The sequence below is a fragment of the Haliotis rubra genome, unplaced genomic scaffold (assembly GCF_003918875.1).
Source record: "Haliotis rubra isolate DU_JTF1 unplaced genomic scaffold, ASM391887v1 Scf423, whole genome shotgun sequence".
Classification (NCBI taxonomy): Eukaryota; Metazoa; Mollusca; class Gastropoda; order Lepetellida; family Haliotidae; genus Haliotis; species Haliotis rubra.
The window spans coordinates 730,272-753,078 of record NW_025767106.1 but is presented as its reverse complement, the minus strand read 5'-3'; the positions used below and the strand labels follow the sequence as shown (position 1 = coordinate 753,078).

The 22,807-nt window shown below is 38.4% G+C and overlaps 2 protein-coding genes across 2 annotated transcripts in view; one reads left to right on the top strand and one right to left on the bottom strand.

The window, feature by feature from the left end:
* LOC124288757 overlaps positions 1-10,977 on the bottom strand; it is a 22,761-nt gene extending 11,784 nt beyond the window's left edge. The window contains exon 1 of the mRNA XM_046725288.1: positions 10,855-10,977. Within this exon, the coding sequence (XP_046581244.1) occupies positions 10,855-10,903 (49 nt within the window). The 5' untranslated portion in view covers positions 10,904-10,977. The remainder of the gene's footprint in view (positions 1-10,854) is intronic.
* Positions 10,638-22,807, top strand: LOC124288746 (solute carrier family 22 member 15-like). The gene is made up of 15 exons (XM_046725274.1): positions 10,638-10,795; positions 11,659-11,963; positions 15,304-15,509; positions 15,812-16,026; positions 16,797-17,004; positions 17,557-17,691; positions 17,878-18,040; positions 18,973-19,178; positions 19,321-19,536; positions 19,917-20,156; positions 20,247-20,381; positions 20,628-20,710; positions 21,140-21,263; positions 21,633-21,705; positions 22,335-22,807. Exons 2-15 carry the CDS (start codon positions 11,679-11,681, stop codon positions 22,527-22,529), a joined length of 2,484 nt encoding a protein of 827 aa, XP_046581230.1. The 5' UTR covers positions 10,638-10,795; positions 11,659-11,678; the 3' UTR covers positions 22,530-22,807.

Genomic DNA, 22,807 nt, shown 5'->3' with positions numbered 1-22,807 from the left:
TGGCATCACCAAATGCAACAAGATCATTTGGGTTCCTTGATACCGTAGCGGAAATTTGGAAAATTAGGTCGCACTGGCTGGGACTTGTTGTCGGACCCGTTGTCAGTCAGATTTTTGCAGTTGGTGCTTTTTGTCATATACAAAAACAAGTAAGTGATATGTATAAATTAAAAGGAGTGTGAATGCAAATGATTTATTTTGTTTACGTCAAGCTGGACAGCAGTATCCTGGGGAAAACCCGGAAAGTAGTTCCGGCAAAAGTTCACATGACCCAGATCGGCTCGAAAATGTTCACACACGTATGAACGAACTTTAAACACGTATGAACGATTTGAAGGGTTCAAGGGAAATGAACCTTGACATTTAGATCACATGACCGCTCTCTCAACCAGCCAACGTTCGGGAATCTGTGTAAACTGCACAGTACGAAATTATACGCCATTGTGTTTAGGAAAACAACAACATCCCTTAGTACCTGGCACCGGGCAAGGCAGTAGAAAGTACCATATTTTAACTTTAACTTGTTGGTATGAGGCAACCGGGGTTCGAACCATCACCTTTTCTCTCTCCGTGCAGTCGTTCAATCGACTACACCACATAGACGGTCTGAAGTGCAAACAATTTAGCAAATGAACTCTCGACAAAGCTGAGGCACATACATGGCATTGCATTTTTATTTATTCTCTGTTTGTTGACAACGTCAGGACACGGAAGTACATGTTGTATCTTTAGTTATCATATAATGCTAGTTCTCCTTTCGTCTCAAACCCAACGAGTATCGACAAGTAATCTCATTAGTTCCGTACACCAGGCTCATATTTAAAGGATATACGACAGTATCATGTTGTATCGATTTGAAAAATTGCACCGTCATGTTATATTATGACCATGGTGTTAGTCACAATACATGTATAATGGAGGCTATTAGGAAAACAGATAAAAACATTTTCAGAATGATACGAATGCTCTGCTGAAGGCAGCTCGTATTGTACGAGTCAAAAATATGGATTTGTCTCAATACCTCGTAGTGAAATGAAAATAGATGAGATTGCCATACAGTGAATCATTAGTTCATTTCTTCAGTTTTATGTTACATTAAATAATTACTATTTACCCAAGTTTGGCTTCTTCGTTCCTGGATTCATGTTCAGTTGCTAAGTCTTGCGCTGCTGACATAACATTAAGGCAGAACATTAAATCTCCCCGCAATGTTTCTTGATGTCTCAAAAATGCATTTTTGTTTGATGTTGATTAGGTAAGGAATTAACATGAAATGTATGTCGGATTAAATGGAAACTGCACTGTATATTTTTTCCGGTTCACTGAGGTACAAAAGGAAAGAAAACGATCTGCAGACCTTTGTAAGAATCTTTTAACCGGATTTATAAATTATTTTCCGTGGAGTGCCGGAAGAACGGGATTTTGTGAATCTGAATTAAATACCGAGATGCGGATGATTACTCAGAGAGAGTCAGCAATGCCAGATCTGACTTGTTTCCTTTTATGCGGGGGGCACAGGAGAAAGACTAAAATGCATATTTGACATATGATTTGGTTGTTATTGAAGGCAGTGTATTTGTGAACGATGTGGCCGTATAAGGTGTCCAAAACGTTGGCAGCAGTAGTATGTTATGGGTCTTGTTGTCGCTGTAGATGGTGCATGTTGTCTATGAGCACCGTGCAGTCTGCGCAAGCCGTGGCCATAGTAAAGGATCCCTCACTACTCGTGTCCGAATCCGTGTATTTTTGAGCGGGTGAATGATCGTACGACCTCTCTTCAATCTTTGTTGTGGAAGTCAGAGGACTATCGAGAGAGGCTTTGGTGGCGAACTGGTCCGTCAGCAAGCCAGGTTCAGTCTGTGCTGTTGCTCTCCCGTTGTCATCTTTTATGAGGTTGACATCCAGTCGATCCTTATCCTTCGTGCTTGGTTTCAGATCGAAGAGTTGTCCAAAGCTTTTTTCTGGAACCTTTTCATACATGGCCATAAAATTGGATTTGTTCTTTATCTATGGGGGAATGAAATAGAATGACATAATGAGCTTTCAAAGTAATGTTTCTCGATTCTTTGCCACTCGGAAACAGGTTTTGTAGCAGAAGCAAGATCAGGACATTATTGTGATGGGAGGTTTGAGTAAACAGCCGAGAGATACGGTTGTAATGCTTTGCTTCGGCGAGGAAATCACCCAACACCCAAACGTTCCATTAACTGGCATCAAAGTAATCCTCGTCCAATATATTGTGGGGAATTCCTTTCACAAACCTCACATGTCGCCCGACCCTACCAAGGAGTTCTATTTTTGCACTTTGCCGTGACATGTACAGGAGGGAATCTGGAAAGACACTTTCTTCTTCACGGCACACTTGTTGGTATGTGTAAGAAAACGGTGGTACGTATATTTTAATCTGCTCTTACAGTAAACACATGTAAATAAATCCTGATCATCTTCACGGTTGGCATCCATGAATAGCAGGCCGAGGCATGTGTCACAGAGGTAAGACATCTTCTACTGAACTGTTTCTCAATCCGACGTCTTGTCTGTTACATGTGCTCACTGTGCTGAGAATGCACATGTAACAGAAGATTGCGATAGTATATATAACAAATGTGCAAACTGTTCGGGAACTCATTCATCTTTTTCTGAAGAATGTCCCATTTGGAAAAGGCAAATGGAAATTACAGAGTCAAATTTTCCAGGAACATCAGTTTTGCAGAAGACAAAAAAATTGTACAGTCCACTGAACTCACTGAAACTTACGCCTCCGTCACTAAAACTCCTGAAACGTCCTCAAAAGGAACTACCACACCAGTAATCACTTCATCAAGCACATGTCAGACTGACTTGATATGGGTGAATACAGAACATACTAAACCTATCTTTCCCGAACAGTCCACTCAGACAACACCACCTTCTACGCAGCAAAACGTATCTCCTACTCCGTCTCAGCCTCGACCTCAGTGTAAAAGGAAGACTGAAAAACAAACAGTAAAATCGTAAACCAAAACAAGAACAGAACCTTCGAAACCAAATCGAGCTCCTAAAGGGTCCGATGATAAAATGAAATTGTTTAATAGGTTTGGATCAATGGAGGATATGGAAGTGTCTGACACCATCCATCCACGGGCACCTAGCTTGTCGCTCACGAAAACGATAATGCATTTCAAAGCTATAGCACAGCGGAATTGTAGAGGATTAAGGACTAATTTTAAGGAGTTACATCTATTAGTCCAAGATCTGGCACCATCAGCATTCTGTCTGCAGGACACTTATCTGAAACAGACAGATACTTTTAATCTACGTCAGTTCGATGCATATCATTATTTCTCACCCCCGGGTTATAGGGCCACTGGAGGATCTTCAATCCTTGTTAAGTAGAATGTTATTCACAGCCCTGTCCCACTTACAACTAATCTTCAAGCCGTTGCAGTGAGACTTACACATCATGTTGTCTTTACATTATGCTCACTGTATATTTCGCCTTCTCTGCACTTCACCTGACTGAACTTCAAGCTCTCTATGATCAACTTCCGAAACCCTGCATTATAATGGGTGATCTTAATGGCCATAATTGACTCGGGAGTGGTACAAAATGAACTCTAAAGTTAAAATACTGGAAGATTTAATCTCAAATAATGACCAGTGCATATTCAATGATGATTCAAGCACTTATCTGCATCCTGCAACCGGCACCTACTCTTCTCTGGATTTGTACACAACGACCTCTGTGGAAGTGATCACCTTCAAACGATACTATCAGAAACTTGTCCAACAGATTCTCCATCTTATACAAGATGGAATTTTTCAAAGGCAGACTGGTCCTTATTTCAAACTTTATGCACATCTAAACTAAGACCCGAATGTTTCAGTAATATTGCTGATCCTATTGAAGTATTTTCTGGCGTTTTAAATGTAATAGCTGATGAGTGTATATCTAACTCCTCTACAACTCCACATGTACGAAAACCATGGTTTACTGCAGACTGTAAAAATGCTAGAAAAGCGAGGAAAAAGGCAGAGAAATATTTCCGCCATCACCCAACTGTCCACAACTTAAATACATTCAAAATACTCAATGCGAAGGCACGTCGTACCTTCAAACAAAACAAACGGCTCAAAATCTGCTGTTCACCATCTTAAAGATGGTGATGATTTAATTACTGACAAATCTCAAAATGCAAATAAAATTGGCGAAACTCTTGCCAAAAATTCTTTATCTGCAAGTTATGTCCATGAGTTTCAGAGATATCAGAAACAACAGGAAAAGACAAAGGTCAATTTTGAATCAAATAATGGTGAAGACTTTAATGAACTGTTTTCATTATATGAGCTATATACAGCTCTTGAGCAAGCTCATGACACTGTAGCGGGTAATTACAATATTCATTATCAGCTACTGAAACACTTGCCTGAACCATATCTGGTCACACTTTTAGATATATTTGACAAAATATGGACGTCCGGAAAGTTTCCTCCCTCGTGACGTAATGCCATTGTAGTCCCAATACCAAAACCCGGCAAGGATCACACAGATCCGTCGAATTACAGACCGATATCTGTAACTAGCTATGTCTGTAAAACTATGGAACGTATGGTGAATAATAGATTAACTTGGTATCTTTAAACCAATAACCTTATAACAAATATTCAACGTGGTTTCAGGAAAACTCGTAGTACCATTGATCATTTGGTACGTTTAGAATCCTTTGTTAAAAATGCTATAGTAAATAAACAACATGCTCTATCAATTTTTCTTTGATCCTGAGAAAGCTTATGATACGACCTGGAAGCATGGCATTTTGAAGGATTTACATGATTTTGGTTTGAGAGGCCGTTTGCCTCTTTTTATAACACAGTTTTTAAAAGACAGGCAATTTCAAGTGGGAGTGGGTTCAACCCTGTCTCACCATTACAAACTGGATCAGGGTGTCTCTCAAGGCAGTATTTTGTCTGTGACTTTATTTAGTATCAGGATAAACAGTTTATCAAAGGTTTTAAACGATCCAATTGATGGATCACTTTTTGTGGATGATTTGAATATTTCTTGTCGTGGTACAAATATGCATACTATTGAATGGCAATTGCAGTTGTGTTAAAATAATATAAATAAATGGTGTCTTGAAACCGGCTTTAAACTTTCCAAGTCTTAAACTAATTGTCTACACTTTTGTAGAAAATATAAGCCGCATAAAGACCCAGAACTATCTTTAAATGGCACTCCCATCAAAGTTTTCAAGGAGGCCAAATTCTTGGGTTTAATTTTCGACTCCCATTTAACTTTTTTGCCGCATATTAAATCCCTTAAAACTAAATGCCTGAAGGTCCTTGATTTGTTGAAGTTGTTTCCAACTCAAAGTGGGGAGGGGATCAAGCTACCCTCCTCCACCTATATCGAACATTGGTTCGCTCGAAACTTGATTATCGCTCCATCGTATATGGTGGAACCTGCAAAAGCAACCTAAAACTGCTTGATTCTGTCCATCACCAAGGCCTAAGACTTTGTCTTGGGTCCTTTAGAACCTCTCCTATTGATAGTCTCTATGTTGAGGCTGATGAGCCATCCCTTTACCAACGTCGTATTAAATTATCATTACAGTATATAACATAACTCTATTCTAACGAGTCTAATCGTTCATTTAACTGTGTTTTCAATCCTCTTTATGAGGATTTATACAACAAAAAGTCTTTCTCCTTCCGGTCTTCTTTCTTCTCCTACTTGGCAACTAGTGAGGCCTGAAGTTGACCTAACTCTGACAAAGTTTAAGAAAGCTGAAACTAATGAATTACAATATAAACAAGAATATAATCAATGAAACAATAACTATAATACATACAAATCCTTATTTACAGATGGGTCCAAGGATGGTGGCGCGGTGCATGTGCCACTGTCAATGCATCCCGAACAATATCTTCTCGACTATCAAATAACAGCTCTATTTTCAAAGCAGAAGCGAAGGTCATATTAACAGCTCTTAACTATATTAATAAACACCGTAAATATAAACAATACCTAATTTTTTTCGATTCTCTTTCGTGTCTTCAGGCTGTTAAAAATGTTTCTTGTAAACAACCACTTTTGTTAGAAATTATTGAATTGTATAATGAGCTTGCTACTGACAAATGTGACATCGTCTATTGTTGGCATTTCTGGGATTACCATGGCTCATCTTGCTGCCAAGGCAGCACTTAATAAATCTGTGACACCACTGTTTATTCCATTCTCTGATTACAAAGCTAGCATTAGAACCTACACCCGTGATCTGATGCAAAAGAAGTGGGACATGAACTAAAACCCTATATTGGTTGCACCTACTTGGGTTGTCAGTCCAGATTTGATGAGGTCATTAACGACGATGTCGTATTGGCCACACAAGATAGACACATGTATATCTATTGAAAGGCGAGGATTTTCCGTTTTGTATCCCTTGTGATGAGAGAGTCACTGTCAAGCATATCCTGCTTGACCTGTGTTGAATTCTCCCGCATAAGGGATAAATTCTTCAATATCAAAACAGTAAAGGACCTTTTTAGAAAAGTTAATTATCATTTAATCATTGATTTTTTAAAAGAGATAGATTTGTTCAATGAATTTTGATATATGTTTTGTAAATAGATAAAGTTTTATAATTGGTAGTTCAATGTATCAACTTCGATTGTTAGTGGCTGTATCCTAAAAGGGGGTTGAAGTAGCGTATTGTCCTCCTTAGAGGGTACGTACGTCACAAAACTTTCAAAGTCAATTCAAACTTACCAGGATTTTTAAACGTAGTATTCTTGTTATTTAAATTTTGGCTAACATTTCTGACAATCGCCAACAGCTGAAGGGGATGGTGTAAATCCAACTAGGGTCTGTAAGTCCCAATGGTCCCTAGTTTGGTGATCTACTTTCAGGTGTTGGCGATCTATAGCCTGTTTATATATTGTATTGTCCAAATAGCGCTGTGTGTTTTAACTTTCCGCGCTAGTTGTAACTCTTATTGTGATATTCTAGTTTTTTTACTGTCTTTTGACGACAGGTTTATATTATACACACGTTTCATTCCAACGTCAAATATGTTTTCGTCACAATATGGCTGAAATATTGCCGATTAGACGTTAAATCTTAACTCACTCACTCACACACTCAATCCGACGTCTTAGCTGAAATCACGCGCATGCGCAACAGCCCCCAAACCGTGTTGACACAAGCCCGTCCGCTCGTGTGGCATTTAAGTATTTTCAACACACTCACACTATACCCTCTACTCACACTTTTGGAGTGGATAGTTGGGAGAAATTAGGTCGATGCTGACAGGTTAAAATAATTCAGAAGCTGAGGTCACTAGCTGAATAGGTAGATTTGTTTGCCATTGCGCCTCTAGACAAGCGATGTATGTGTTAAACCACAATTCTATCTTCCTGCCGTCATAGCTACGACTGATTAACCCCACCGACCTATGACGTCATGCATTCATTTGGATATTAATGAGTTTCATGCATATTAATGACCTCCGGCAAAAGGAGGGTCGTAGGACCCATTGCATACTTATACTGGCAACAGAAATAACCAGAAGAAAATATTACCACTAGCTGATATATGGACTGGACATGTCCCAACATCATCAACTTCTTCAACAGACAACACCAATAAATCTACATAAGGGTTTGGCCGTGGCCTCAATAACACAACTTTTGTCTATCCAGATCAAGATTCAAATGTTATTGACTGTTCTGAGAGGAAATTAAATGTTTGTTGTTGCAACATTAGCGGTTTGATATCTAAGCTGTGTGGTTATCAATTAATTGACTTTTTCCGTATATATGACATGTTCTGTTTCATTGAAACTCTGTTTAAAAATGCTTTAGATAGTTTACGAACAACCTTTGCGGGGTATGACTACTACGTATATAAACCATCTCGATCATCAAACTTAGGACGCTATTATGGTGGCACAGGTGTATGTAAAAAGAGAACTTGTTGAATACTTAAATAGGGTCTATACAAAATGAAAACCTTAAGCTGCAAAGATTTACATCGGTTTCATTTATGTTCACCCATGTTGATCGTCCGGGTATGAAAGTTCAGAAAACAACGGAATTGGAAAGCTGGAAGATATTCTGTTGCAAATGATATGTGACTATGGAGATATGAGTATGTTTATATTTTGGCGACTTTAATGCCAGAACATCAAATGACCCGGATTTCTACCTCAATGATTATACAACCCACTTACCACCGAAGTCTTGTGGGTTGTTTAGATTAATGTGATGTCATCAAGAACTCAGATTAGTGACGAGAGGGCCATTCTTGGGTTAAAGTATTGCACAATTTCTATCCTCGCAAGAGTGAGTGAGTTAAAATGTAAAGTCACATTGGCAACTGCACAGCTACTTTGTGCTTGTAACACATTTATTCATTAATAATCCACAATTCAGAGTATTTAGAACCTTTTGGCAAACAACATTAAAATAACCAAAGTACAGGTGTACTTTATAGGTTAGCATCTGACCTTAAAATGAGACCTTATATTATTGTGTAATTAAAATGTTTACTTACTGTCATTTTTCAACAGACTATGTAATATTGCCGATGCGATGTTTACATTGAAATAACTAACTCATTCGCTAATGCTGAAAATTGCAGCAAAACATTAGGCGAACCAGTTCTGATTATAAAATGCTAAAAGGCGGCTACAAATAAAATGTGCACATATTTACATGCCCCTGAGGTGTCTACTGCTTGGGATCTAGTCTACTCAGTGTTGAGCATGTTTGTTTGTGCAGCCTGAAGTAGGATACATCCAATACCACCAAACAGTTTACAATGTTAATATTAGCCTTGTAAACAATCTGTTCAGAGAGCTGAAAGGGGCGATGTTATCCATGTGTCCTCCTTACAAAACCAGATAAGGGACCGTTCATAATTTATGGTTGGGGGGATGTTGGGGTTGTTTGATGATTTTAAGGGGAGGTAGCTCATTATGTTCTGGGGAGCTAGGGGGGTCAGCGATTTTGTACACACGAACTAGGGAGGGTCAGAAATTTTGTACATAAGAATATGTTTAAAATTATGCTTAGAATATATGGAAAGGGGAGGGGGGGTCACTGATTTTGTACATGATATGGAAGGGGGGTCACTTATTTTGTAAATAAATTTTAGGGCGGTGGTCATTCACATTGTACATGCTTCGCCACAGAAATCATCATCACACACCCCCTCCCCCCAGCCATCTTAACGCACGTTGACACGTGTTTATGTGTGAGTGAATACTTTACTTTGACTATACGTTATTGTAGGTATGCGCGACCTCGAGATGAACTCTTGTTGACCCCACGTGGAGAAACCGTGCGTTCGACAACGTGTACCGCTGTTTAAACATCAGATATATCTTGCTAAATCCACATGGCATAGTTATTACACGACAAAGTGTATCGTCGATGGTCATGCGGTGATCATCACAGTGACTGGCAAGCAAGCCATGAATATAATGGGATTTTTTATTCTATTTCTAATATTTATTGTATGAAAGACCGTAGGCCCATATACATAAAGACATATGGTACAATATAGGATCATTTAACAAAGGATAAATGTGAATTTGGGAGTACTGTATTATATCGCAGTCTATTCCATTTATATGGCGTATAAAACATTAATGTTACACAGTGGTGTGGTTATATCTGGTAAGCTGTGTAACGGTCCAGTGGCTTCAAACATGAGAAGCTCAGTCGAATCACTAAGCTAATGCCCGCTGATTGTTACGACAGTTAGAGCTTCTGTTAAACTATATTGGTTCTTTAAAACGAATTCATTTGGGGACATATAAATATTTCTCTTCGCTTCATCAGAAATTCACTAATGCATAAATAAGTTTCTTCTTATTGATGCTCAAAGTTCATTCTATTCGATACAGTTACATCCGAAGTAAATGCAAGGTCTTTCACTTTGTCACAAATGTCATGTACTCGTGGTTCTGCTGCTGTAACGTGTATAGTATCATGTAAGTGACAATTGTTCTTCATCATGAATATTATTTCATTAGAAATAGATGATTTCACATGCTCAAAGCATAAGGTCGTGTGATCGGGAACAAGGTATGTTTGACAAATATTTCAGATATATGTATGAAATTCAAATGTTTAGTTCAAATGGGTGTCACTTGGTTCACTGAAACAACGTAACAAAGACAACACATGCAAAGAGTTTAAAACAAATCACCCATTTGTTATGGTGACGGTTTCACGTTATCGTTCATAATCCGAACATACATGTAGCTTACATTTTGTACATGTATAAGGTATGGCTTCCGTTTATAGCAATGTGTGAAAATACTAAAGAAAGAAAGCTACATAAATATACTGTTTGTAATAAGTGTGACGCATATCCGCTGTACAGGATCCTCAAACATTTGCTCAAACACGAATTGCAATGGGACTCAGCATAATACATATAGACGGATTTGTCTAAGGGCCCTGGATACAGGTCAGATAAAGCCAGCGAGCGTACCACAAATACATTCCTTATATGTGCGACTTGATACATCGTAAACAAGGCTGCCACAAGAACATGGGCTCCTTATCTTGGCTCATGTCACGTTGGTCTGACATACTTCAGACACATTCTAATGCAAATTAACTCAATCACTAAACCAAGTACTTGAAGCTCGCAGTCACTTTACATATTTACATACAGGCCGCCCTGCAATACACGTGGAGGCCGTTACGAACACACAACGTGAGCACACTGTCTTGAGCTGAAGCTTGTATTGCCTACAGATGCCATACCTCTGAAACTCGGCACATTCCAACTGCTTCGAAGGTACGTCATAAACATAAATATATTTTACGCAATATTAAATGTGGCAGATAGGTCCTTACCTTTGTAAATGAGGTCGAATTGGGTAAGGTACTTCACATTGACAGGCATTATGCAATCTTCTACATTTTCTAATGTGACATGTTTTCAGGGGAACCGGATTGAATTCGCTTGCCAACGGTCATGTGTTTTCAGTGTTCTTCAGAATGACAGTTGGGAGAAGAATGACACGATTATATACATCATCCGGCCCCAGGGGGAACATTTATGGTCGCGGCTATTACATGTTGTCCTCTCACAAGTACATAAATGTGACCATTGCCATGTTTTACCTATTACAATTAGCATAAATTACAAGTGGGGTCATTAGGTCATGTTTTACATTATGCATGATTTCCTCTGATGTCCCTTTGCCCTGTTTCGTTAGCTTGGCTGGGCACAAATTGTGGTCTATATACATTTGTGTGTAGTCGAATGACAAACAGCATAGTTTTGTGTAAATTGTATTCTTAATGGAAACATTATATTAAGTTTTTACTTTATTACAAATCTCATGTAAGTACCCATGTCCCTAATATGGTGATCCACCTTCAGTTGTTGCCGATGTTTAGCCTTTTTTTATAGTATATCGTCTTCGTAACTAAACTAGTTTTAGATTCACATGCTAGGTTTAAACACCGTCTGTGATACTCTAGTTATTTTTTCAGTCCTTCTATGGCTGGCTATTTAACGGCTTGTATTTATTGTGAATGCAAAACCTTTCCCGTCACTATATGGCTGAAATATTGCCGGGATGACGTTAAACTCACTCACTCACTTATTATCTTGTTGCTGAAACAAAATGATACATGTTTGTATATCTCCAGATCTAAGAGAAGACACAAGGATGTACTCTGATGAGATCATAGACGGTGTGGGGGGAATGTCACGGTTCCAGATCACCATCATGCTGCTGGTCATGGTTCCTAAAGGATTGATAGCATGGGGAATGTTGATGATGTCGTTCGTGGGAGTGGACCCTGAAAAATGGTGGTGCACGGACATCGTCAGCGATGCTGCTGATAACGTCGACGTCAGCAACTACACTGGCCTGAAGGCGTGTCCGGCAACAGGCAACGAAAGCACATGTACTTTTGTGTACAGCCAAGAGAAGAACACTGCCATCAGTGAAGTAAGTTACCATTAAATTCATTAAAGAAACAGCCTTGATGTGTTTAAGTATTTTGCATATACGTTGGCATGATTGGGACTGTTAACTCAGAAGTATTTATTACGAATTGCACATTCAGCAATATGGAGTTACCTTCTTTCCCAGGAATATAATGGGTCTGTGCTAAGATGTTTTCGGCATTTACTATTGCAGGATGGTGTTTCAGGCTTGTATCATTAAGTGATGGTTCCCAAGGTGTTGTTATCCTATAATGCAAGCATCATCTTGGTGTTGCTCCAGATATCCGGGGTACGTAAGTCCCAAAACTTTCAAGTAAGATGTAAATTTACCACATTTTAATCGTAATATTTTTGTTCTTTTAACTGCCGGCTAAATTCTCCTACAATCGCCAACGGCTGAAGAGATGTTGTAAATCCAGCTAGGGTCCATGCAGGTAGCAAAGGTACTCTAAACACCCATGGTCCCTAGTATGGTGATCTACCTTCTGTTGTTGGCGAGATCTTGCCTGTATTTATATTGTATTGCCCCAATAGTGCTATTAGTTTTAAACTTTCCACGCTAGTTTTAATTCTAATTGTGATATTCTAGTTGTTTTACTGTCCTTCGTCCACAGGTTTTTATAATATAAATATATTCCACTTCAAAATCAAATATGTTCTCGTCACGATATGGCTGCAATATTGCCGATGTGATGTTAAATAATAACTCACTCACTCACTCCAGATATCCGGGAAAATAATATGTTTACGGTAACTTTATACGATGGTGGTCCTGTAAAATAATATAAAACAATGTAATCTACATAGTATCATAGTGAGTGAGTGAGTTAAGATTAAGCGTCACATCGGCAATATTGCAGCTATATCGTGAAGAGACCAATTTAATTTATATCAATATTAAAATCAATAAAGTTAGAATGTAAAAAAACGTCATCGAAGGACAGTAAAAATACTAGATTATCACAGCTTTAAATTTAAAACTAGTACGCTATCATAAATATACATCGCTAGAGGCAACAGTACAATATAAAAATGGGCTATAGATCAAGAGCAACTGAAGGTTGATCACCATACTAGGGACCAAGGGGACTTCCAGGACTTTTGCTACCTACATGGACCATAGCTGGATTTTTTACATCATCCCTTTAGCCGATGGCGATTGTAGTCAAATTTAGCCATAATTAAAAATCACAGAACTTCTATGCTAAAAATCCTGGTAAGTTTGAAATATACTTTGAAAGTTTAGGGACTTACGTACCCTCTCACTGGGACAATATTTTACAACTCTTTAACCTCCCTTGAGGGTACAGCCACTAGCAATCTAAGTTACTAATTTAAACTTCTAATCATTAAAACAATATCTAATATCTACAAATGATATCAAGGGCACTGAAACATTACATGCATAAACCTACCTACATGTTAGATCAAGTATGCAAATAGTATGACGAAAATGTATACGATAAGACATTTAGTGAATAAATGTCACAGAAAACAAATTCCCATAATGAATATCAAGGTGCTCAGCTGTGTCGAAATGGTCCGAGTTGTTTTATATGTGCCGACATTCGGACAGTGACGTATTATCAAAGAGTAGTATTCCTGGGTCTAGACATTCTTATCGCTAAGATAGTTGTAAGTGCCATACATTAACATACGACTACCTTAGCGCTAAGAGAGCATCGAAAATCTAGGCCCTGTGGTATATATCATTGTGAACCAAGTGTATTGCATTACAGGATGGAACTGCAGGTATATATCATTACAGGGTGTCAAATGTCATTGCAAGATAGTGCTTAGTTTGGCATTATAGGATCGTGTAATACTGGGGTGCAGCTTCTTGTGTATATCGTGGTAGTATGGTTGGCCACGAATCATGTTAACAGTGACCTCAAGGTATCTAACATTATAGTTTTACAACTATCCCCAAGCATCAGCAGAAGATTGTCCACAAGGTGTAGCTAGCATTATAGTTTGATAAAACTATCCCCAAGTATCAGAAGAAGATCTCTCAAAATGATTAGATGGTGCGCTTGTTACACAGGATACATATGGAAAAAAACGTACCGCAACACCTACTGATGTTAAGCCCCATATAGCTATTTCTAGTCATGATATAATTATTGTATTGTATGACTATTTTGACGCGTCAAGAGCACCACACATTGATTTTAGATATGCACGTCCTACGATCAAATGCGCGTCGCCTCCAAACCTCATTTCCATGGAGCAGGTTTGGGACATTATGGGTCTTTCGTTACATTATCATAACGCATTGCAATACACAAGAATGTTGGCGGAGGTTTCACCTGATAATGATATTGTGCTCGATTATTGATACTTAGGTAATTTCATGAGGATTGTTTGCCAGAATCTTGTATATGTAAACATTTGTTCACGTCAGACGACCATAGCTAGATGCATTTCTTCGCCATGTAGGCATCTTTATATAAACTACGGTTTTGGTTCTTTCTTAGTTGTGAGTTGTCATGTAATTATTTTTTAGCATCATTGTATCCGGATATTACGTGACAGTGAGGTTTGATTAAGGTTCCTCCGCTGTGGCTAATTGTAACATATTGATAGTTTGAAAAATATGGGGTGGTGAAGTTTGTTCCTTGAGCATACATCATTATATGATGATCGCCCAGGTATCATTAGTGGATGGTGCTTACGGTCATTTTCAAATGGTTCTTTGGTATTCGTTATCGTTCTCTAGATATCAGTGTAGGATATGGTGCTTCAGGTATCCGTATAGACATCAACTGCCATAACATATACAAATATGGCCCCTAATATCCCAAGTTACATCGATTACTTACATGAAATAATTACAAAAGGATCCGCTTACGAGTGAGTTGAAGTTTAATGTCATCAGGAGACATCAGTTGATAAATATACAATGGACTGAAAAACATTAGCACGACCTCATACATTTCGATTCTAGCCATTAACATCTCAAATTATGAAATATTCAAGCAACACATACATCTATTTTTCTCTTTTAACACTGTTACAATGCCATCACCACCAGCAACCAAATTTAGGGGATTTTTATTTTTAAAAGTACGTTACGCATTGGATACAAAGTGTATTAAAACCAGAAGTGTGTTTGTGCCTCTAACAGAAATATTGTCACAAAAGTGTATCTGGGATTAGAACACTCAGCAAGTGGATCCTGTTTTTGAGTGTGTACACACTCATTCCCCTGATCAGCCTTACATTAACCATTAGATGTTTAAAACTACATATTGAAAACACTAAAGTAGTTTGATCAGTTCCCGTCCGTTAAAATGTCAATTATTACATCACATGATACAGATACACATTTTTGTTCTCAGTGGAACCTGTTATGTGATATGGAAGGGATCAAGCCATTGATAACAGCAGTTCAGATGACGGGTGTGCTGATTGGGGCGTTCATTAGTGGTCAATCTGCTGATGTCATTGGGAGAAAGAAGACCTACTACATATCTTTGTTCCTCCACGCAGGGTTCAACTTGACTGCAGCATTTTCAGTATCATGGCAGATGTTTATTGCGTTAAGGCATGTATGAAATCATTCTAAAGTTAACACTAAAGGTGCCTGCATTGCCTGCCATTGCAATGCCCACTCGTTCTTATTCAGTTAATTATATTATTATTTTATTATATATAACATACTGATTATATCCCATCAGGGTCCATGAACAGCCTATTGGTTTAAGTTTTAAACCTCAGCATGTCCATAATGCATGGAATTCATCATTTTCCCATTCGGAAAAGAAGCAATCGAATATGACTGAAAGCAGGTTCAACTATTATTCACTCGTTTTCGGTGTCCCCATCTGATGGAGAATATTTTTTCAGATTTTGTATTGGATTGATGGTTGGTTCATTCCTGGTGGTGAGCTTTACCTACACAATGGAGTTCATAGGGACCCGCTGGCGTCCAATCATCGCCGCTATTCCCTTCTGGCCCGTGGATCTGCTCTGCTTTCTCTCACTTGTTGGTTACGTCCAAACTGGTCCGATCTTCACATCATACTGGCAGCCATTCAAGTTCCCTTTTTCTTTGGTTATCTGTTAGTAATATATACTGTATATTGTATCTGGTGCAAATGTGAGTGGTATTTAGAAGCTACATGTATATATGATGAAACGATTATGTGAGTTACCAACTACGTAATACAGTATTCTAAGTCTTGTGTATGACCATTACGCTGCCATTGGTATGTATATAGCTGGACAGGGATTCATACATTTAGTTCCTTCAATCATGACACCCCTATTTGTTTAAGAGTTTCGAATAGAGAATTTTCAAAAGAGTTAACCCGTCAGCCAAGTTAACATGCTACACAGTCAGTTATGCCCAAACTGGAATATAATTTCGCACACATATACTCAGTACTGGCGCTATACATAATATATGTCCTGCTTTTCTGTAACATTTCAATATTTGACCTCTTCTGATGCTACTCTTTAATGTTCTCATAAATACATATTTGTTTGCGGGAGTAAACAACCCATATGTGTATATACGCCTTGTGCAGACATCACGATGTTTAACTTATTAGATTGCAGCTTTAGTTTATGTTCTGCGGTATTTATGATGAGCATATTGGAATATCAGTGGTGAGAACATCCTTTTTTCAGTCAGATTGTAATGGATGAATATTTTACCTGTTGTTGAATCTCTCTGTGAAATGTAAATGACATTTTATATGTCTATTGAAGCATTACACTCAGCAATGAATTTAACGATGCAACCAACTGTCAGGGTATGAAATACAACATTCAGTAGCTGCACTGTACATCTTTAGGATTGTGCCAGAAAGCTTACGGTGGCTCGCAGTTCATGGTAAGCTGGAGGAAGCAGAGAAGGTGGTAGATCAGATGGCTCGGTACAACAAGAAAGAGAAGCCAGCAAACACCGCAATCCTCCTGAAGAAACTGTCAGATGAAGAAAGGAGAGGCGGCGACTCCGACCGTAAATACAGCTATTTGGATATCTATCGTGGTTGGAGTATGTTCAGGAAATCTATTGTTCACCAAGTTATATGGTGAGATGTATTTATCATTCTATATAATTCAATATGTGCAGCTTTATTCAAGCAAAACTATGTAGGAAGGGGTTATCATTAATATAACTGATACGACACCGCAAAGAAATTTTCAAACAAAATGTCTTGGTTTTTCCAGATTAAAAAAACGAACTCAGCAATATTTCTGATAATAATCGCATCTGCATGACTCGTATATGGTCTTCGGATTTCGATCCTTATAACATGTTGTAAGAACTTACCTACTTGATCAGATGATCCGGTTCAGTGACCAACGTCATCGTTGGTGTGTATCTTTGCTCATGACATCAGACACTAGACTTTGTCAATGTTCTAGGTTTGATTATTGACAGGTCATGTAGGTATAATATAGATGCGGGTCATCTTAAACAACATGATATTTTCGGATTAGTCAAATGTTATTGCACACCAAACAAAAACATTCAACAGCCTAACATAATCTGAAAGATGGATGATTTCAAATAACCAAATATTTAATGTCTTTCATTTTGCTGTTTGTGTCCTTTGATCAATGTGCCTTGTTTGCTGCAGGTTACTAGTGGCCTTCGTATACTATGGCATCTCCTTCGGCGTTGGGCGCTTGACTGGGAACCTATATGTCAACATGTTCCTCGTATCGGTGATCTCTTTGCCCAGCGAAATGGCCGTGTTCTTCTTGAACAACAAGTTAGAATTACGCTATACTTGGAAACAGCTAAATATACGTTTCGTAGCTTATTCTGTCAAAATCCATCAATATGCACATACGTAATATCAGAAAGGCAAAGATCAACGCTCATGATGTCAGTCCCTCCATTATTGAGCAATATATTGATGAGTGCGGCGTTAAAAGCAAGAAAAATGCAATCAAAGTATGATGACTTTCGCTGGGGTGACACCGCAACTGTGGTGGTGTGTGAACGAAATGACCAGCGGCGCCAGTAATTACACAGGATTGAAGCAGTGCTCAGTTGGTGACAATAGCACTTCGTGTTCTTTTGTGTACAGCACGGAGAAAAATACTGTTGTAACTGAGGTAAGGAAATTATGTGAGCACTGTCTTAGATTTGTTTCGAAAGTATACACCAAAGATTTGCGTCTCATATCAAGTCCTTATCCCACTATTTTCTACACTATTTCGAGACAGACGGACTTGTTATCAAATGAACCTTGCATCTTATCTGAATATCTGTGAAGTATTTTGTAACAATGAATAAATCTATTTCCGGTATCCTTTGTCGATTAACAAACTTCGAAACCAGTAAATGTAAAGGCCAAATGTTGAATTTATTCAATCACATTTCATACAAATAGTATGGTACGTCTGTTTCATATAAAATAGATAAATATTTTATGATTGGAAGTTTAAATAAGTAAACTTAGATTGTTAGTGGCTGTATCCTCAAAGGGGCTTAAAGTACTGTAAAAGTATTGTCCCTCCTGAGAGGGTACGTAAGTCCCATAACATTAAAAGTAAATTAAAACTTTCCCCTTTTTAATCGCACACTATGTCTCTTTTAAATGTATGGCTACATTTGTCTAAATTGCTAACGGCTGAAGGGATGGTGTAAATCCAGCTAAAGTCCATGCAAGAAGCAAATGTACTCTAAGCCCCTATGGTCCATAGTATGGTGAGCTACCTTCAGTTGTTGGCAATCTATAGCCTGTTTTTATATTGTATATTGTCCTTTATAGTCAAAATATTAGATTTAGTTAATAGTTTTAAACTTATATTGAACAATCTAGTTGTTTTACTGTCCTTTGCAGACAGGGAAGTATATTAGCAAACTTTGTTTTTATTCTTTTATAAATTTACAACTTTCTTAGTCTGAAATACTGCCGAAGTGACTTTACATTTTAATAGTTTGAAATAGAATGTAACATCTTAATTGAAGGTGGTGTTTGATGTAGGAAGAAGTCCTACTGAACCATGTTTGCTTCATAGTGACATTCAAAATTACGTTTCAGTGGGACTTTGTCTGCGACAGGGCAGGAATCAGGTTGTTCATCACATCAGTACAAATGGGAGGTGTTTTGCTAGGAGCCATCATAAGCGGCCAGTCTGCTGATGTTATTGGCAGAAAGAAGACCTTTTACATCGCTCTGCTGTTACACGGAGGATTCAACTTGGTGGCTGCATTTTCAGTATCATGGCAGATGTTTATTGTGCTAAGGTAGACTATAAACAAATACATTAATCGTTTTACACCGTTAAACGAAAAAATACAAGTATCTAACACACATTTGGTTCGATTTACCACTAACATATGCCACTAAACAAAATGGTATCGCATAAAGCATATGTATATTTTACAGATTTCTGATTGGAGCAATGGTTGGTTCAAACTTAGTGGTGAGCTATCCATACACAATGGAGTTCATAGGAAAGAGTTGGCGCCAGATAACATCTGTTGTTCCGTTCTGGCAAGTTGGATCGGCTCTGTTTGCAATGTCGTGTTGGCTGCGTCCGGACTGGTCAGATCTACATATCATACTAGCAGCTTTACATATCCCTTTCTTGGCCTGTTGGTTGTGAGTGATTCGCATTGCTTTACATGTAACCTCCCAGGGTAACAATGACGTTTATTGACAAAATTATGTCCATATTAAATGAGGTAATAACGATGGCTATCATCGTTGATCAATACATATATTGTTATTGTAAGTTTTGTCATAACTATTGGTGTATTGATGAATAATCATCTATTTATGACTTGGTTTAATTCTTCGCTTGTTTTATCTGTTGATACATATACCGTTGAAAATAAATGTTATCGTTCTGTAGAAACGGTTACCTTCCAGGATTGATCAATGCATGTAATTTATCTCGTTTCATTTCTGATGGATTTGATCTTTCATAATAAACATAATCCATATATGAATTATTTGACACCCCCTTTAACCTTCCATAGTGTTGCACCAGAAAGTTTGCGGTGGCTTGCAGTTCATGGTAAGCTGGAAGAGGCAGAGAAGGTGGTAGATCAGATGGCTCAGTACAACAAAAGAGAGAAGCCAGCCAATACTGCCATTCTCCTGAAGAAACTATCAGAAGAAGAGAAAAGGGGAAAAGAATCTGATCACAAATACAACTATCTTGACATCTATCGTCACTGGAATATATGCTGGAAATCCCTGGTTATTCAGGTGATCTGGTGAGTTGTCATTCAGAGACGTTCTTTCCCTTAACTCGGACATAATTACAACCCAAATGCATGTTTGTTTATTTCCATTGTTCCCCACAGGATGTGCATGTCGTTTTCGTTTTATGGAATTACATTCGGCGTGGGAAACCTGATGGGGAACCTTTACCTCAACATGTTCCTGGTTTCTGTCATAGCTGTACCTGGAACAGTCATGGTGTTCTTCCTAAGTAGCAGGTTTGTTTGTACATTCACAGCATACCATACCATACCAAAAACAAATGCTAGTTTGCATATTCAAAAACGTAAATCAACAGTGGTGTTGTACGTTAATAGTTTCTAGCATATACTATTATTCATTTCAAATAAATGTTTATATGATTCCTCTGAAACAACACGCACTCACGAATCAGGAATATTGCTGAAGGCGGCTTTAAGCAACAAACAGTATTGATGTTTTCAGTGAAGTTCTTAATCTTTCAGAATCGGAAGGCGATGGACAACATTCTTGTTTTTCACTGTAGCTACTGTTGGTGCATTTGGAGTGGTTATTGTATCAAGAGTCGGTGAGCATTCCATAATTCAAGAGTATTTTACAAATATCTATGCATGTATTCGTTTGTAGTTTGGTTTCTGTCAGTGAACGCGAGTTACATTTACTAAATATAAAATCACAGAAAATTGCAGAAATTTCGCGACTGCTACAATTAATGTTTTTCTGGTTTTATCGTCAGAACGAAGGTATTGGTGGTGCATGCGTGTTTATTGTGTTTTGAACAGATTGCTTAAAGCCAATTCTTTATCAGTTTTGATTATCCTGACACATATGACGAGTATGCAACATTAGCGTTGCTGGTTACTGACACTTACTTAGAGTGGACAAAGGCAGATTTTTCCAGTTGTGCCATACGTCCTCTGGAAAATCCAAAGTAAACGTTCAGATCTGGGATCATGCCGGCTACATGAATTTTCTACAAATGGTGGTTCACTGCCAGTTTCCAGTGACAGCATCCGTGGACCAGCAACAACGACAATGGCTCTGATCTGTAGGCTTGGAGTAGCGACAGCCTGGAACTCCTTTCAGATGACTACGAGTGAAACATACCCGACAGTTATCAGGTACTAGATATACCTTAGCGAGAGCGAACTGTTGAGTAACCAGGGTTTTTGACAGTAATGGTGGTCGGGTTAAACACGTGATGATGGACAGATATGGGACTTGAGCCATGCCAAGAGAACAACTACATGTGTAAGAGGTGCATCCTTCACTGCGAATTATGGCTTCTTGGGTATGTGAGTCCCATTTCACAAAGGGTTCATAACGTTACAACCTGTCCTAACTCTATGTTTATCATAGGTTTACGAGTGTTTAGTGGATCGGGCCCCATGGCCCCTGTAACTCCAATTCCACCCTGTCACGTGCCAGTATTATTGCAAACACGTCCGACTGTTGCTCTCACTTGAAACTGCGGTTTATTCTTCTTCCAGGAATCTGGGTTATGGTGCTGCAAACACTGCTGCCCGTGTAGGGAGTATCGTGTCTCCTTATGCATTTGCCATGGTGAGTGGTACTATGATCTAAATATTGAGTGAGTATACTAAGAGATACTAAGAACTGAAAGAGTGTATTATTTTCCCGTCGATAACAATTGTTAGTAGTATATCATATTTACAACCTCTATGTTATCGATGACACAACATTTATTATATTAACGTGTATTTTTTACGTTATTCAAGTCTCTACATCACATAACCCGTGACGGTCTGGGTTAGAATTGGCCTTCAGTAACCCATGCTTGTCGTAAGAGGCGACTTGCGGGATCAGGCTCGTTGACTTGGTTGACACATATCATCGGTTCCCAATTGCGCAGATCGATGCTTATGCTGTTGATCACTGGATTGTCTGGTCCAGACTTGATTATTTACAGACCGCCACCATATAGCTGGAATATTGCTGAGTGCAGCGTAAAACTAACCTCACTCACACACTCACTCACTTTACATCACATAGTTTCTCAATATCGATATTGCAGCTGGATGCTTTGTCAGAAGTATAATATTGTTGGTGTTAAATGTCAAATCAACCCAAATGAAATATTAACAAATTCATTGACTATGCATAATTCTTCACATTAAAAACATTATCGAATGAAATGTTCACATCTGATCTTAGGTTCTGTAACTTTTCAGGGAGGTGAAGACCTTTTGCCCCCATTCGTTATTGTCGGATCCACTATGGTAGTCTGTACACTATTAACATTATTGTTGCCTGAGACGAATAATACCGTACTGGCTGACACCACAGACAGGACGTCGGGAAGACGCTACACGATTGATGGAGATGTTGAAGGAAAGAAAGCTAAAGACAGTTCATTAGAGATTTGATACTGTAAATCAGTCATCAATACTGGAGGTTACTGCGGTTCTGCTGCACAATGTACTTTTGTTTAATCAAAGAGTGGCGATTGTAACCAGGGAGCTGACTTAAAGAGTTATTTTATTTTTGCGTATGATTACAACGAAACGCTTTGACCTACAGTGTTGGGACATTAAGGGAGCTTATATCCTAAATCATACAGATTCGTTGGGATTAGTAGATTTACTAGTAGATATATACTTTTAATATTGAAGGGTACATTGGCTTCTGGTAATAGCAGTATGAT